This window comes from Hyla sarda, chromosome 9, assembly GCF_029499605.1.
Source record: "Hyla sarda isolate aHylSar1 chromosome 9, aHylSar1.hap1, whole genome shotgun sequence".
NCBI lineage: Eukaryota > Metazoa > Chordata > Amphibia > Anura > Hylidae > Hyla > Hyla sarda.
Window position 1 is genome coordinate 4,706,424 of NC_079197.1, and position 14,339 is coordinate 4,720,762.

Sequence of the window (14,339 nt, forward strand, 5' to 3'; positions counted from 1 at the left end):
TTTTATGCGGGGGGAGGGTTGTAGTTTTATGCGGGGGAGGGTTGTAGTTTTATGCGGGGGGGAGGGTTGTAGTTTTATGCGGGGGGAGGGTTGTAGTTTTATGCGGGAGGAGGGGTGTAGTTTTATGCGGGGGGAGGGTTGTAGTTTTATGCGGGGGAGGGCTATAGTTTTATGCGGGGGGAGGGCTGTAGTTTTATGCGGGGGCAGGGTTGTAGTTTTATGCGGGGGGAGGGTTGTAGTTTTATGCGGGAGGAGGGCTGTAGTTTTATGCGGGGGGAGGGCTGTAGTTTTATGCGGGGGGAGGGCTGTAGTTTTATGCGGGGGCAGGGTTGTAGTTTTATGCGGGGGCAGGGTTGTAGTTTTATGCAGGGGGAGGGTTGGGGTTCCTTTTGCCCTTTAACCTGGATTTTTTGTTTCCAGCGAACGTGTGTGATGACGAACTGCTGATCTGCCAGAATGGCGGCACGTGTCACCAGGGACAGCGGTGCATCTGTCCCAGCGGCTTCAGAGGGGCCCTGTGCCAAGATGCCAAATGTGACTCCACCCACAGGAACTGTGACTCCGCCTCAAGCACCCTGATGTTTTCCTCTCTGCTGCTCCTCTGTACAATCCTACTGAGCATGGACGGTATTTAACTCCGCCCCCCAATGGTTCCTTATGTCTGAGCACACACTGCAGGAGGGGTCTACAAGTCATGCAATCCCCCTGTGAGGACACCCCCCATCCAACCAACAGGGGAGAATCTGTGATGGTAACTCTACTTCTGCAGTGCCTTATTGTCGCATATCACAGGGGACTTGAAGAAGCCGACATTATAGCCCACGAGGTGGAGACAGAGACCACCGCGGCCTCAGGTGGAAGAATTATTATCAGCTAAATGGCTACTATAGACTTGGGCCAATATCTACCCACACTTTCGATTTTTGGAAGCTGGAATTTAGACCGGGCACCAGCCGAGTCCATGCCTGGTCATACAAGATGGACGTCACATTAAGCACCTCCCCCGTTAACATATAAAAGGGGCGGGGCATAGACCAATGATATATAAAACTCTTATCACTAAGCAGATACGGACCTTGTGCCAAAAACAGGATAGACACAAATCAAGATGGCCGCCAACGCTCGCTACCACAGGGTGTTATTATTTTGGGGGACAGAGGGGGGGAGGGAGCATCTAAAGCAAACCCCTTTGGCTCCGACTGTTTGAAAACAATTTTTTGTCTTAACCATTTGCTGCTGTGTACAACCCCCCACCCAAATTGTCTTTATTTGAGAGGGGGGGGGGGGGGGGAAGCAAAATTCTATTAATTTCATCCCATTTTAAAATATTTTATTTTTAAAAAAAATTACATTTTAATCTATTTATCCATCGTTCTAGTGTATACGAAGCGATCGCCTTCACTGTGATGCGCCGGGGTAGGAGTTTTTATGTAGAGCAGTTGTTGCGGGTGGGAGGAGCCTCAGGAGACGAGAGTCTATATAGTATATATATATGAAGATATCACAGAGCAGAGAGACAGATATAAATTCTATCGATATATTGTATATGAATTTTTTTTTTCTTTTTTGTAGAGAATTATTTTTGTTTCAATTTAAATGTTCTATTTAAAAAAACAAAAACTAACAAAAAACTAAAGAGCGCTTTATCCTGAAGAACTCGGCCATGGTGAGAAACATCCAAAGTAAAGAAATTGTGTATTTACACCGCTCCCTGCGTCGCCTCTTATGTCTCATGGGTTTGGTTACAAATTCACGGTCTTTATAGAACAGTCCAGGTGTGATAAACCTAGTGCAGGATCCGAGGGGGCGTGGCCTCGCTGGTCTCATGCTCCGCCCCCGCAGATCCTACAATAAACATTTCTTTACCTACAACCCTGATCATCTCCTAACCTGACGTTGATGGATGATGGTAAAACTTTGAAATCTAATGACTTAACTTTGCAGGTTTCTAGCTTGGTACCATGATGCATCACTGTGCTAGCAGTCTGTAAGTCTTTGCTATCATGGGCGGGGCTTAATAAGTTCATGGTTGTATGCACTTTACAAGAGAAGTCATTTTAGGCTGGAGACATGAATGCAGTGTTCGCCAACCAGTGTGCCTCCAGCTGTTGCAAATCTACAACTCCCAGCATGCCCGGACAGCCAAAGGCTGTCCGGGCATTCTGGGAGTAGTAGTTTTGCAACGAATGGAGGCACACAGGTTGCACTATAGGATGCGTCAGTGCTAAATAATGTCTGCATCAAGCCCTTTAATGCTGCACTAAACAGACTTAGGGTCCCATAAAGGTAAGTAAACATACCGCTATATAGGTGAAGGGTTACACAATAATTTAACTCCATCTTTCTCACACTGCGTCGGCTGCCAACTCTGGACCAGTCTATTAAGAGTGATGATCACTGATTATTTGTGGGATCAACCAACTTGACTCCTTACCCCAGAAAACCGCTGGGACCCCCTGCGATCTCCCGTATGGGGACAGGCTCTGCGCGGCTATTACATAGAGGTCAACAGACAGGCCCCCTCCATACAACTCTTCGGGAGAGGCGGGGGTGCGTGAATGCTACATCTCCGCCTCTCATATAGAGATACATGGGGGGGGGGGGGCGTGTCAATTGCATGGGGAGAGTCGGGGCCCAGTACAGGAGATCGTGGGGGGTCCCAGCAATCAGACCCCCCCCGTGATCAGGATGGAGGATAAGTCATACACCGCTGCAGATTTCCTTTAATAAAGTGGAAACCAAAAAACTACACCTCCAGAGAGCGCCATTTATCTAGAAAGGAGAAAAAAAGCTTAGAATCCCTTAAAAGGGATACTCCCCTGCTCAGCGTTTGGAAAACTGTTCCGTACGCTGGAGCCGGTGCCGGGAGCTCGTGACGCCATCATGCCCCCTCCCATAGACTTGCATTGAGGGGCGGGGAGTGACATCATGAGTGGGCGGTGCTATGACATCAGGAGCTCCCACCACCGGCTCCAGCGTTCGGAACAGTTTGTTCCAAACGCTGAGCAGTGGAGTACCCCTTTAAGAACAAGAATATAGTAATCCGCCCAGCTGACAAGGGGGGTGGGTCTCGTTATAGAAGACGATGAAGATTACGATCAAGAGGCCCTGAATATTTTGGGTGACACCAACTACTACCAGAAAGTCCGACAGCACATTAATTCAGAACTAGGCATTAAACTGATTGATTAGATAAGGCCTTGCCTAACCATCCACGCTCTGTCCACAATACATTATTACCATCAACCCAAGTTACACAAGGACCCCAATAAACTCCCTGGCCGCCCCATAATTGCAGGTACCAATAATCTACTATCCAACATGTCCCCGTATTTTTATTTATTGTTACAGGAATATGTCCCAAACCTTGATAGTTACCTGAAGAATTCAGATCAGCTCATAACCCTTCTTAGACCCCTTAAAAGGGTTATCAAGGAAAAAACTTTATTTTATATATTAACTGGCTCCAGAAAGTTAAGATTTGTAAATTACTTCTATTAAAAAAATCTGTATCCTTTCAGTACTTATGAGCTGCTGAAGTTGAGTTGTTTTTTTCTAAGTGCTCTCTGATGACACCTGTCTCAGGAACTGTCCAGAGTAGAAGCAAATCCCCATAGCAAACCTCTTCTACTCTGTGCAGTTTCCGAGACAAGCAGAGATGTCAGCAGAGAGCACTGTTGGCAGACAGAAAAGAACAACTCAACTTTAGCAGCTGATAATTATTGGAAGGATTTAAGATTTTTTAATAGAAGTCATTTTCTAATCTGTTAGATATAAAACATTTTTTTTCCTGGAATACCCCTTTAATTGGGAGGAAAACTTCATATTCCTTACCTTAGACGTATCGGTCTATGATGCATAGATAATGTTCTCAGTCGGGATAATGACATTCCAACACCACAGAAGGAATTCCTATTTACCTGTTTAAAAATGAATTCTAGAAAAAAATATGTTTTAATACAATGGGAAAATGTATCATCTGTGCGGAACCGCTATGGGGACACAATTGGCCCCCTTGTATGCTAACTTAGTCATGGGAGTCTTTGAGGACCAATTTATTAGGTCCCAAATATTGTTTCAGAAAAATGTTAGAATTTATAAACGGAACATTGAGGACCTGTTTATCTTGTGGGACGGACCATCTGAATTGATTGAGGCTTTAGTTACTATTATAAATACGAATGTTTGGGGGCTTTATGGTTGGTAATTTGGCAAATGATAAAACAGAAATCTTAGACCTTGAGATCGCACATCAAAATGGGGAAATCATCACGGCCACCTACTTTATTATCGTGGATGCAAACAGCTAATTATCGTTTAATAGCGGCATTTTAATAAAATGGAAGACTAACGTGCCATTTAGTCAATACAAGTGGGTGAGAAAGAAACGTACCCAGGATCAAACATTTCATCTTCAAGCGAAAACCCCATGCAAAGGTTATTGGGAAACTCTAGTAAAAATGCCTAATAGAACCAAAATCATCCCTCAAGAGGATTTCCTACCTCTACCCAGAGGCCGGTCAGATACTTATGCCCATGAGCAACAACCACCTCAGTTCATCATCACGTATACGGGGGCACAAACAAATAAAGGAAAATTGTGAATAAATACTAGAACATCAGGGGCAGATCCGTCCTCACAACGGTCCCAAACATTGCCTATAAAACGGCTCCAACCCTAAAAAATATTTTGGCCCCCAGACAACTTAGGAGACATAAGAAACAGCCCAACAAAAATAGGAACGATGAGGATTCAGTGCTCCCAAAGAAGGGAGTTCACAGAAGTAAAAACGCCGCTGTTTATGCTGTGAGAACATTAAGACCAATCTAAAAACCTCCAAGAGCAACCAAACCAGCGAGTCATTCCCCATAAAAACATAAATGTTTGTGAATAAAATCCCTTTGTTATTTTAGAACACGGTGTCCGCGGTTACTCCCCGTCACCATCTGTTTGCGCCCAAGACCCAAACTTTTTCTTTCAGCCGGACGCTCCAGCGGTCGGTCCAAAAACAGTGTTGAGCACGCAGAGACATAACACAGGAGGTGACAGTGGAGCTTAGCTAGCGCTATGTGCAGAAAAGAGCCTGAAATGTGAAAATGAATGCTGATCCAGTCTGCCTCCTCCAGCGGATCCACATTGTTTCAGAAAGGTGAATCAAGGCTTCTCTCTCATCTCTGACCACATACATTTAGGTTAGCCGTCCATTGTGTCCCTCCTACTTCTATATGTACACAGTGCTACCCCCTGAATGTAATCTCACATTCCTTTAGTCTGCAGCCTTATCAGCTGCAATTTAGTGTTCAGTATAACCTCTTTGTTGCCGTTTAATTAATTTCTGCTCAAATAACACATCGCAAAGCCAGTGCATGAATAACATCCTTTTGTTCTGACATTCCATCTATAGTTCAATAGTGTAAATCATCCCCCAAGCACAGTGCCAGCCTATCCGTTCCAGTGCACTTTCTCCAGCACTATGTCATGACATAGCAGAGAGGAATAAGTGATGTGTTGGACTGTGATTGATCAAAGACCTAAAGGCCCCTTTCACATATATGCTTCAGTCTGTTGTGCCTCCCTCTGGATCTGTAGAAAGCTTACGGGAGGGAACCTTTTTCTCACTGCTCGGCAGTTTCCATGCAGAAAAGACACTGATGAAATAGTCGTGGATTCTGGGTCACAATATTCACTGTGTGAATGGGGCCCAATGCTGCTCGGCTACATTTAATATAAGAGTGACAGTAAAGTCACAGACGATAGGACCGTCCTCTCGTAAAGTCTCCAGCTGTCAGGGCATGCTGGGAGTTATAGTGTTGTAACGGAGGCGCCCTGGTTGGGAAACACTGTCATAGGGAAGTATACTGCCCCCTGTGGACATATCCATTCCTACGTCCTCTTAGGGAATATGGATGTCATTACAAGGCTCCAGGTCTAGACTTTTTTTTACATCACTTCAATATCTGTTTGCCTGAGTGAAGTGTGGATCTGCTGCCATCTAGTGGCCAAAACCTGTCACCGCACATGATTATAAGTTCATTATGACTGATTATATATATTTACTACTGGTGGTAAATTCTCTGGTATCTTTTATCTTACACTTGCTTTAGGACAGAATGAGAACTTCTAGTATTCACATATAGGGCAGCATTGGGAGAGAAGATCAGTGTGTGAACTGATCCTAAGAATGGAGAACAGAAGGGAAAACAGCTTCAGACCCCAACACTATGACCTTATCCTGTACTGATCCTGAGTTATATCCTGTATTATACTCCAGAGCTGTACTCACTATTCTGCTGGTGAGGCCACTGTGTATATACATTACATTACTTATCCTGTACTGATCCTGAGTTATATCCTGTATTATACTCCAGAGCTGCACTCACTATTCTGCTGGTGAGGTCACTGTATACATACATTACATTACTGATCCTGTACTGATCCTGAGTTATATCCTGTATTATACCCCAGAGCTGTACTCACTATTCTGCTGGTGAGGTCACTGTGTACATACATTACATTACTGATCCTGTACTGATCCTGAGTTATATCCTGTATTATACCCCAGAGCTGTACTTACTATTCTGCTGGTGAGGTCACTGTGTACATACATTACATTACTTATCCTGTACTGATCCTGAGTTATATCCTGTATTATACCCCAGAGCTGTACTCACTATTCTGCTGGTGAGGTCACTGTGTACATACATTACATTACTTATCCTGTACTGATCCTGAGTTATATCCTGTATTATACTCCAGAGCTGTACTCACTATTCTGCTGGTGAGGTCACTGTGTACATACATTACATTACTTATCCTGTACTGATCCTGAGTTATATCCTGTATTATACTCCAGAGCTGTACTCACTATTCTGCTGGTGAGGTCACTGTGTACATACATTACATTACTTATCCTGTACTGATCCTGAGTTATATCCTGTATTATACTCCAGAGCTGCACTCGCTATTCTGCTGGTGAGGTCACTGTGTACATACATTACATTACTTATCCTGTACTGATCCTGAGTTATATCCTGTATTATACTCCAGAGCTGTACTCACTATTCTGCTGGTGAGATCACTTTGTACATACATTACATTACTTATCCTGTACTGATCCTGAGTTATATCCTGTATTATACTCCAGAGCTGTACTCACTATTCTGCTGGTGAGGTCACTGTGTACATACATTACATTACATATCCTGTACTGATCCTGAGTTATATCCTGTATTATACTCCAGAGCTGCACTCACTATTCTGCTGGTGAGATCACTTTGTACATACATTACATTACTTATCCTGTACTGATCCTGAGTTATATCCTGTATTATACTCCAGAGCTGTACTCACTATTCTGCTGGTGAGATCACTTTGTACATACATTACATTACTTATCCTGTACTGATCCTGAGTTATATCCTGTATTATACTCCAGAGCTGTACTCACTATTCTGCTGGTGAGGTCACTGTGTACATACATTACATTACATATCCTGTACTGATCCTGAGTTATATCCTGTATTATACCCCAGATCTGTACTCACTATTCTGCTGGTGGGGTCACTGTGTATATACATTACATTACTTATCCTGTACTGATCCTGAGTTATATCCTGTATTATACCCCAGAGCTGTACTCACTATTCTGCTGGTGAGGTCACTGTGTACATACATTACATTACTTATCCTGTACTGATCCTGAGTTATATCCTGTATTATACCCCAGAGCTGTACTCGCTATTCTGCTGGTGAGGTCACTGTGTACATTACATTACTTATCCTGTACTGATCCTGAGTTATATCCTGTATTATACCCCAGATCTGTACTCACTATTCTGCTGGTGAGGTCACTGTGTACATACATTACATTACTTATCCTGTACTGATCCTGAGTTATATCCTGTATTATACTCCAGAGCTGTAATCACTATTCTGCTGGTGAGGTCACTGTGTACATACATTACATTACATATCCTGTACTGATCCTGAGTTATATCCTGTATTATACTCCAGAGCTGTACTCACTATTCTGCTGGTGAGGTCACTGTGTACATACATTACATTACATATCCTGTACTGATCCTGAGTTATATCCTGTATTATACTCCAGAGCTGTACTCACTATTCTGCTGGTGAGGTCACTGTGTACATACATTACATTACATATCCTGTACTGATCCTGAGTTATATCCTGTATTATACCCCAGAGCTGTACTCACTATTCTGCAGCAGAAGTCCACAGACATCAATGGAAATTCCTTGTGAATAACCTAGCTATATACAGACTTCGGGAAAACATGGCTGCTTTCATCTCCAAACAGCGCTGCACCCCTCCACAGGTTGCTTCTGGTATTGCAGCTCAGCCCATGTTCACTGCAGTAGGCCGCTACAATACCAGGCACAGCCCCCGGTGTTTTTATCACTGCCACTTTAAAGGGGTACTCCACTGAAACCCTTTTTATTTATTTATTTTTTTAAATCAACTGGTGTCAGAAAGTTAAACAGATTTGTAAATTACTTCTATTAAAAAAAATCTTAATCCTTCCAGTACTTCTGTATGTATTCTACAGAGGAAGTTCTTTTCTTTTTGAATTTCTTTTTTTTGTCTTGTCCACAGTGCTCTCTGCTGACACCTGATGCCCGTATCAGGAACTGTCCAGAGCAGGAGCAAATCCTTATAGCAAACCTCTCCTGCTCTGGACAGTCACTGACATGGACAGAGGTGTCAGCAGAGAGCACTGTGGTCAGACTGGAAAGAAATTCAAAAAGAGAAGAACTTCCTGTGGAGAATACAGCAGCTGAGAAGAACTGGATGGATTAAGATTTTTTAATAGAAGTAATTTACAAATCTGTTTAACTTTCTGGCACCAGTTGATTTAAAAAAGGAGATTTTTTTTGTCCTCACCGTAAAATCTCTTTCTCGTAGCCTTCATTGGGGGACACCTAACTGATGGGGTATATGCTCTTGCCACTAGGAGGCGCTGAAACTAGAAAAAAGAAAAGTCGGCTCCTCCCTGGGAGGATATACCCGCCCACCTGCAGTGAGGTAACCAGTTTAGTCACAAAGCAGTAGGAGAAGCCAACGAGGAATTACGTCCGAAGGACCCAAGAAAGGAATCCCAGAGAACCCAAGAAACAGAAAAAGAAATGGGTGGGTGCAGTGTCCCCCAATGAAGGCTACGAGAAAGAGATTTTATGGTGAGTACAAAAAAAAAAATCTCCTTTTCTCGGTCGCTCTTCACTGGGGGACACCTAACTGATGGGACGTACCAAAGCAGTCCCCTAGGGGGGGGGGGACAACCGCCAGTGAAAGGGAGACAGTCCCAAGACTGAACTGACATGCCCGCAAAGCCTGCGGACGAGACCCCAGGTCGAAGACACATCAGGCCCAGAAAGAGAGCTCCCGGAAGAACTCCATTCAAGGAGATGGACCAGGACCCAAGGAAGGGTCCGGCTCCTATAGCGACCCAAGGCACCTGGGTCAAATAGAGAGACAAGAAAACATAGGAAAAAAGGGAAACAGATGTCCATGAAAAACTCCCCTGGTGAAAAAACGGCCATAAGAAGTGAAGGAGTGCAGAACAGAAAAACTGCCTGACGAATGGGATCACGGAGGAGTCGGGGGCCGGCCTCTACAAATGTCCAAGACTGGGACCATCACTGAGGCTCAAGGAATCGGAAAGCCACCTGAAAAGAAGGCACCCGCAGTAGTGAAGGACAGGGCCCCAATAAGGGGACCAACAAAGACAGACCAGAAAGGACCGAGTAGACCTGAGCAATCTTAACATCCCCTAGAACGGGAATGGAGGGAGAACCGATGAGAACCCAGCTGGGACTCCCAGGGTCTGGGCATAGGAAGGATCACTCCATAAGACTGTGGCGTCAATGCAGTACACCTGACACAGACAAAAGTGTAAGAAGGAGACACCCCTTCCAGCGAGAGCACTAGGCTGTGATAGTGAACAGAAAGCACACAAGCTGAGGCAGTAAGAACGTACTGCAGCAAAAAAGCAAAACAGTCCTTCCATAGGAGGGAAAAAACCAAGGGTGGTCGAGACGACAACTCAAAGACAGACCAACGACAAGCGCCCTGAACCCCGCACCCCTTGTGGAAAGGGGATTAGCAAGTGCACTAGGCGCAGAAGGAGCAGGAAAAAGCAATGACTGGGTGGAAGAAGCCCCCAGGTTCCAGCGGCAACCCTCGCTGCGTGGAGGAGCCACCTTGTGTCCCAAAAGGGATCGGAACCCCATACACTAAAGCTGGGTAACAAATTCAAGACGTGTTGAGAGCCATTCCAGACAGTGACCAGTAGGCACCTGAGTCACCCCGGACAGGGACCCCGGAAAGGAACACCCGGAAGAACAGGGAGGGGCTGAACCTACAGGTGCCCCAGCAGGCCCCATGTCAGAACAGAGGTGCACGGCCGCCTCGGAACCGTGGGAACGAATCACCGGAAACCCCTGGGCGCACCCCACCGAACCAAGGGAAGGAGGGCTCTGCTCCTACAAGCGGTCATAGCATATGTAGGAACACAGACATGGGGAGCCAACGGAAAAAGTGGCGTACCAAGACTGCAGACACTAAAAACCCGCAGGCCTCCAAGGGAGCAGCGGAAAGAAAGGAAACCCCCCAGCAGACCAACAGTGCAACCCAAGAAGGAGAACAGAGCAACGCTGCTGTTGCTGCAAAAGGAAGAAAAGGTCCCACATGCACACACTCTGCGAGACTGCACCTGGAAGAGAGACACCGGACTACAGCTGCCGTAGCAGCCGAATGAGGGAGGAGACCAGGTAGATTAGGACGCCAAGCAGACACAGTCTGGCCCCGTGGCACGGAGACAGTGGCCACATCGGGTCCCGCACACGGAAACACACAGAGGAGAGAGATAGCCCTTAGACAGAGTAGCAGGCTTGAGAGGGACCTGGCCAAGCAGATAACCCTGCAAACTAGTATGTAGTGCATTGGATAAGGCACATAGGGCAACTCGGAGAGACTCACATGTAAACTACCATGGCCGTGGTGAACTACCGTCCACGGGGAGACAATGCCTGATAGATGACCCTAAGGCGGAAGGGCGGGGAGACCAAGAAACTCCACCCCCTGGAGAGAGAAAGGGAACCAGAGGGACCTTGGAAAGCGTCCCAGACATCCTGTATAGTGTCCATAAGACACGCTGGGTCAGTTCCAGTATACCATGTAGAACAGTGGGGCATTGGAACTCCAGCCGCAAACAACATCCGCCGTGTGACAGTCGGCAGAAGAAGATACGCAGACAACTATCTGGCTTACCATATGGGTCCCTAGGAGACAGCGAGTGAGATTTTTTCTATTACATTGCCCGGACTCCAATATGGTTAAGAGGAATAAAGAGGGATCTAGCACCTCGCAGCAGGGGGCAGGTGGGACTACTACCTCTAGGAATGCAAAGGCGCTACAGCAAGAAGTGGCTGCTAAATTGGAACGGTTTGCACTGAGGCCCCCCTGCCAATTGATACTATGGGGACCCCCCCCCCCCCCCCCGGATCCCTTGGAGGACTATGTGAATGATGTGCAGGACACAGTGGTGGAATCATTAGTGTCATTGCCTGGCACTCCCTCTGACCTCTCTGCTGCAGCGGCCGTCACCCCCGCTAGACCCCCCACTGAACCTACCTTGGTTGCTGCATTTGCAGAAATACAAAGATGCAATACTACCCTCTCTCTGTTGACTACGCAAGTAGGCACTGTGCAAACTGATATATCCCTAATGAGACATGACCTGCAAAAAGTGACGGACCGCACCTCTGCTGCAGAGGGAAGGATTAGTGATGTAGAGGATGCTGTTGTTCCTTTAGTCCGAGATTCTACTAGACACAGCCGGGATATTGCCATGCTTAAAGCTAAAACAGATGACCTGGAAAATCGGCTGCGCCGTAATAATGTGCGCATAGTGGGTCTGCCAGAAAAATGTGAGGGACGCTCTCAGACGGAATTTATGGAAACATGGCTTAAGGAGGTCTTTGGAGCGGATAACCTGACTCCACTCTTTGCAGTGGAAAGAGCTCACAGGGTCCTACAAGACTGTTTCCCCCGGGTGGCCCACCCCGTTCTATGCTGGTGAAACTTCTTCATTACCGTGATAGGGATCTGATACTTCGGCTGGCTAGAGAGAAACAACCTGTGACTGTGGACAATCACACCATATCTTTCGTCCCTGATTTCTCGGCGGAGGTGCAAAAGAAGCGTGCCTCCTTCTTGGATGTTAAAAGGAGAATGCGGTCCCTGGATGTCCAATATTCCATGCTGTAAACTTGGGTACCACCCACTTTTTTGAGGGAGTTGATGCTGCTGTGCGATGGTTGGACTCCCATGAATCCCAACTGCGCCGGAGGGACCGTGTAGGCTCCCCGGGACCTGACCCGGACTGATCCTCATTCTACTCATGCTGACTGTGTAGATAGCTGCTAGTATCTGCAGTTCTTAGTTCATGTCTCTCATTGCACATTGTCGCTTAGGTTAACGTGTGAGCAATATTGCACTCTGCTGTTAGTGGCCCTTTTTGTCTATTATAGCTGATAAAGTTCTAATTCCATATGTGGGCCTCTGTATTGCCTCAATATCTGACTGTCATTACCTAGTGTGTGACTTTTGGGGTGGGGGGGAGTTGTGGAGGGGATGGGGCGACACTGTTTGCTATGCGGGGTATTTGTGATGCATTTTCATTTCAGGAGCTCGATGAATGCATTCTGGACTGTGTCTGATTGGCCGTTTATATGCCTGCTGTATGCTCTTACTTTACTGAACACCTCCTGATGTACTGCCTTAGTATGACTGGTTGTGAGTGGTGTGGGTGTACTAGCGCCCTAGGGTGCCGCGGCGACTTGTGTGGCTGTATTTGTATTTTGTGGTGTTTGTTTGTTTCTCCGACTCTCGCTGTGCGTACTGTCTGTAGGTTTCCTGTGCCTATGCGGTTGGGCTCCTTCAGTTTGAGTGCTGACGTCATCGCCCTTTTCTTCTCACATGTCCCTGATGGCGGTCTTTAATTTTATAGGATGGAATGTTAGGGGGTTGGGGGATGTGGCAAAGCGCTTTGCAGTATTTACGCTTTCACCCTGCCATTCTCTGCCTCACTGAAACTCATCTGACAGCGGAAACTACCTCGGCCCTTCAAAGGGCATGGGTCGGTCATTCTTACCATTCTACCTTCTCCTCTCACGCTAGAGGGGTTAGTCTGCTGGTCCACAGGTCTATTCCGTTTAAGGCTATCTCCTCCAGCATTGACCCTGATGGCAGATTTGTCTGTGTATTGCGTCTCATCGACTACTTATCATAGTTGGTGTCCATGTCCCTCCCCCTTACAGTGGCGATGTCGTACAGCGTATTCTCACCATAATAGCTGGGTTCCTGGTGGCCCCTGTGCTTATGTGTGGTGATTTCAACCAGGTCTTAGATGCCTCTAAAGATAAGTTTTGGGGAACTCAGGCCCCTCCCTCCTCTTGACCTACTGGTCTTGCTAAGCTGTTGATGGAAATAGACTTATTTGATCTGTGGCGTCACCGTTATCCCAACGTTAGACAGTTTTCCTGTTACTCGGCTACGCATGGGACCCTGTCCAGGATAGACATGGCAGTTGGGGATGGGAACATGGCTGGCCTAGTTAGGGACATTGAATATTTGGCCAGGGGGGTTGTCGGATCACTCCCCACTCCGACTACGAATCGACTTGGTAGGGAGCGCTGGAGGGGTGCGCCCTCTGTGGAGACTGAACCCGTTCTGGCTAAATTTGCTCATACTGCTGATACTGTTGGTGCAGAACTCAGAGACTTTATTGCACTTAACGACGGTTCTGCTTCGGTCTCCGTAGTTTGGGACTCTCTAAAGGCGTTCCTGCCTGGCTTGTTTATACGGGACATAAGTATTCATAAGTCCTTTACCAGAGAAAGGGGTGAGCGGTTGAGACTGTCTGTTACTGAAGCTGAGGCTAACTATGTTTTATTCCCTACCCCTGAAACGAAAGACAAGTGGCTGAGGGTGCAGGGGGACTATACCAAACACTTGGAGGAGACGGCTGATCATAAGAGGTTTTTTTACTAAGCAGCGTTACTTTGAGTGTGGTGAGGGTACAGGCAAATTATTGGCATCCATTGCTCGGGCCCAGCAGGGGGTTGCGTATATTGGCTGTTTGAGGGATGGTCGGGGGAGAGAGGTCACGGAGGATGAGGAGATTCTGGGTCTGATGGTAGATTTTTTATAAGGATGCTTACTCCACCAGGGCCTCTTGTACTGGAGAGGCCTTGGCGGAATATGTGGACAGGGCGTCGCTTCCTTCCCTTTCTCCGGAACAGAGGGACGAGCTGG

At 46.5% G+C, this 14,339-nt stretch overlaps 1 protein-coding gene across 2 annotated transcripts in view; it reads left to right on the top strand.

The window, feature by feature from the left end:
- The window catches only part of NTNG2 (netrin G2), a 191,347-nt gene extending 189,640 nt beyond the window's left edge, over positions 1 to 1,707 (top strand). For both annotated transcript variants that reach the window (XM_056540497.1, XM_056540496.1), the window contains one exon: positions 421 to 1,707. In XM_056540497.1, the coding sequence (XP_056396472.1) occupies positions 421 to 635 (215 nt within the window). In that variant the 3' untranslated portion in view covers positions 636 to 1,707. The remainder of the gene's footprint in view (positions 1 to 420) is intronic.
- The last annotated feature ends 12,632 nt before the right edge of the window (positions 1,708 to 14,339 follow it).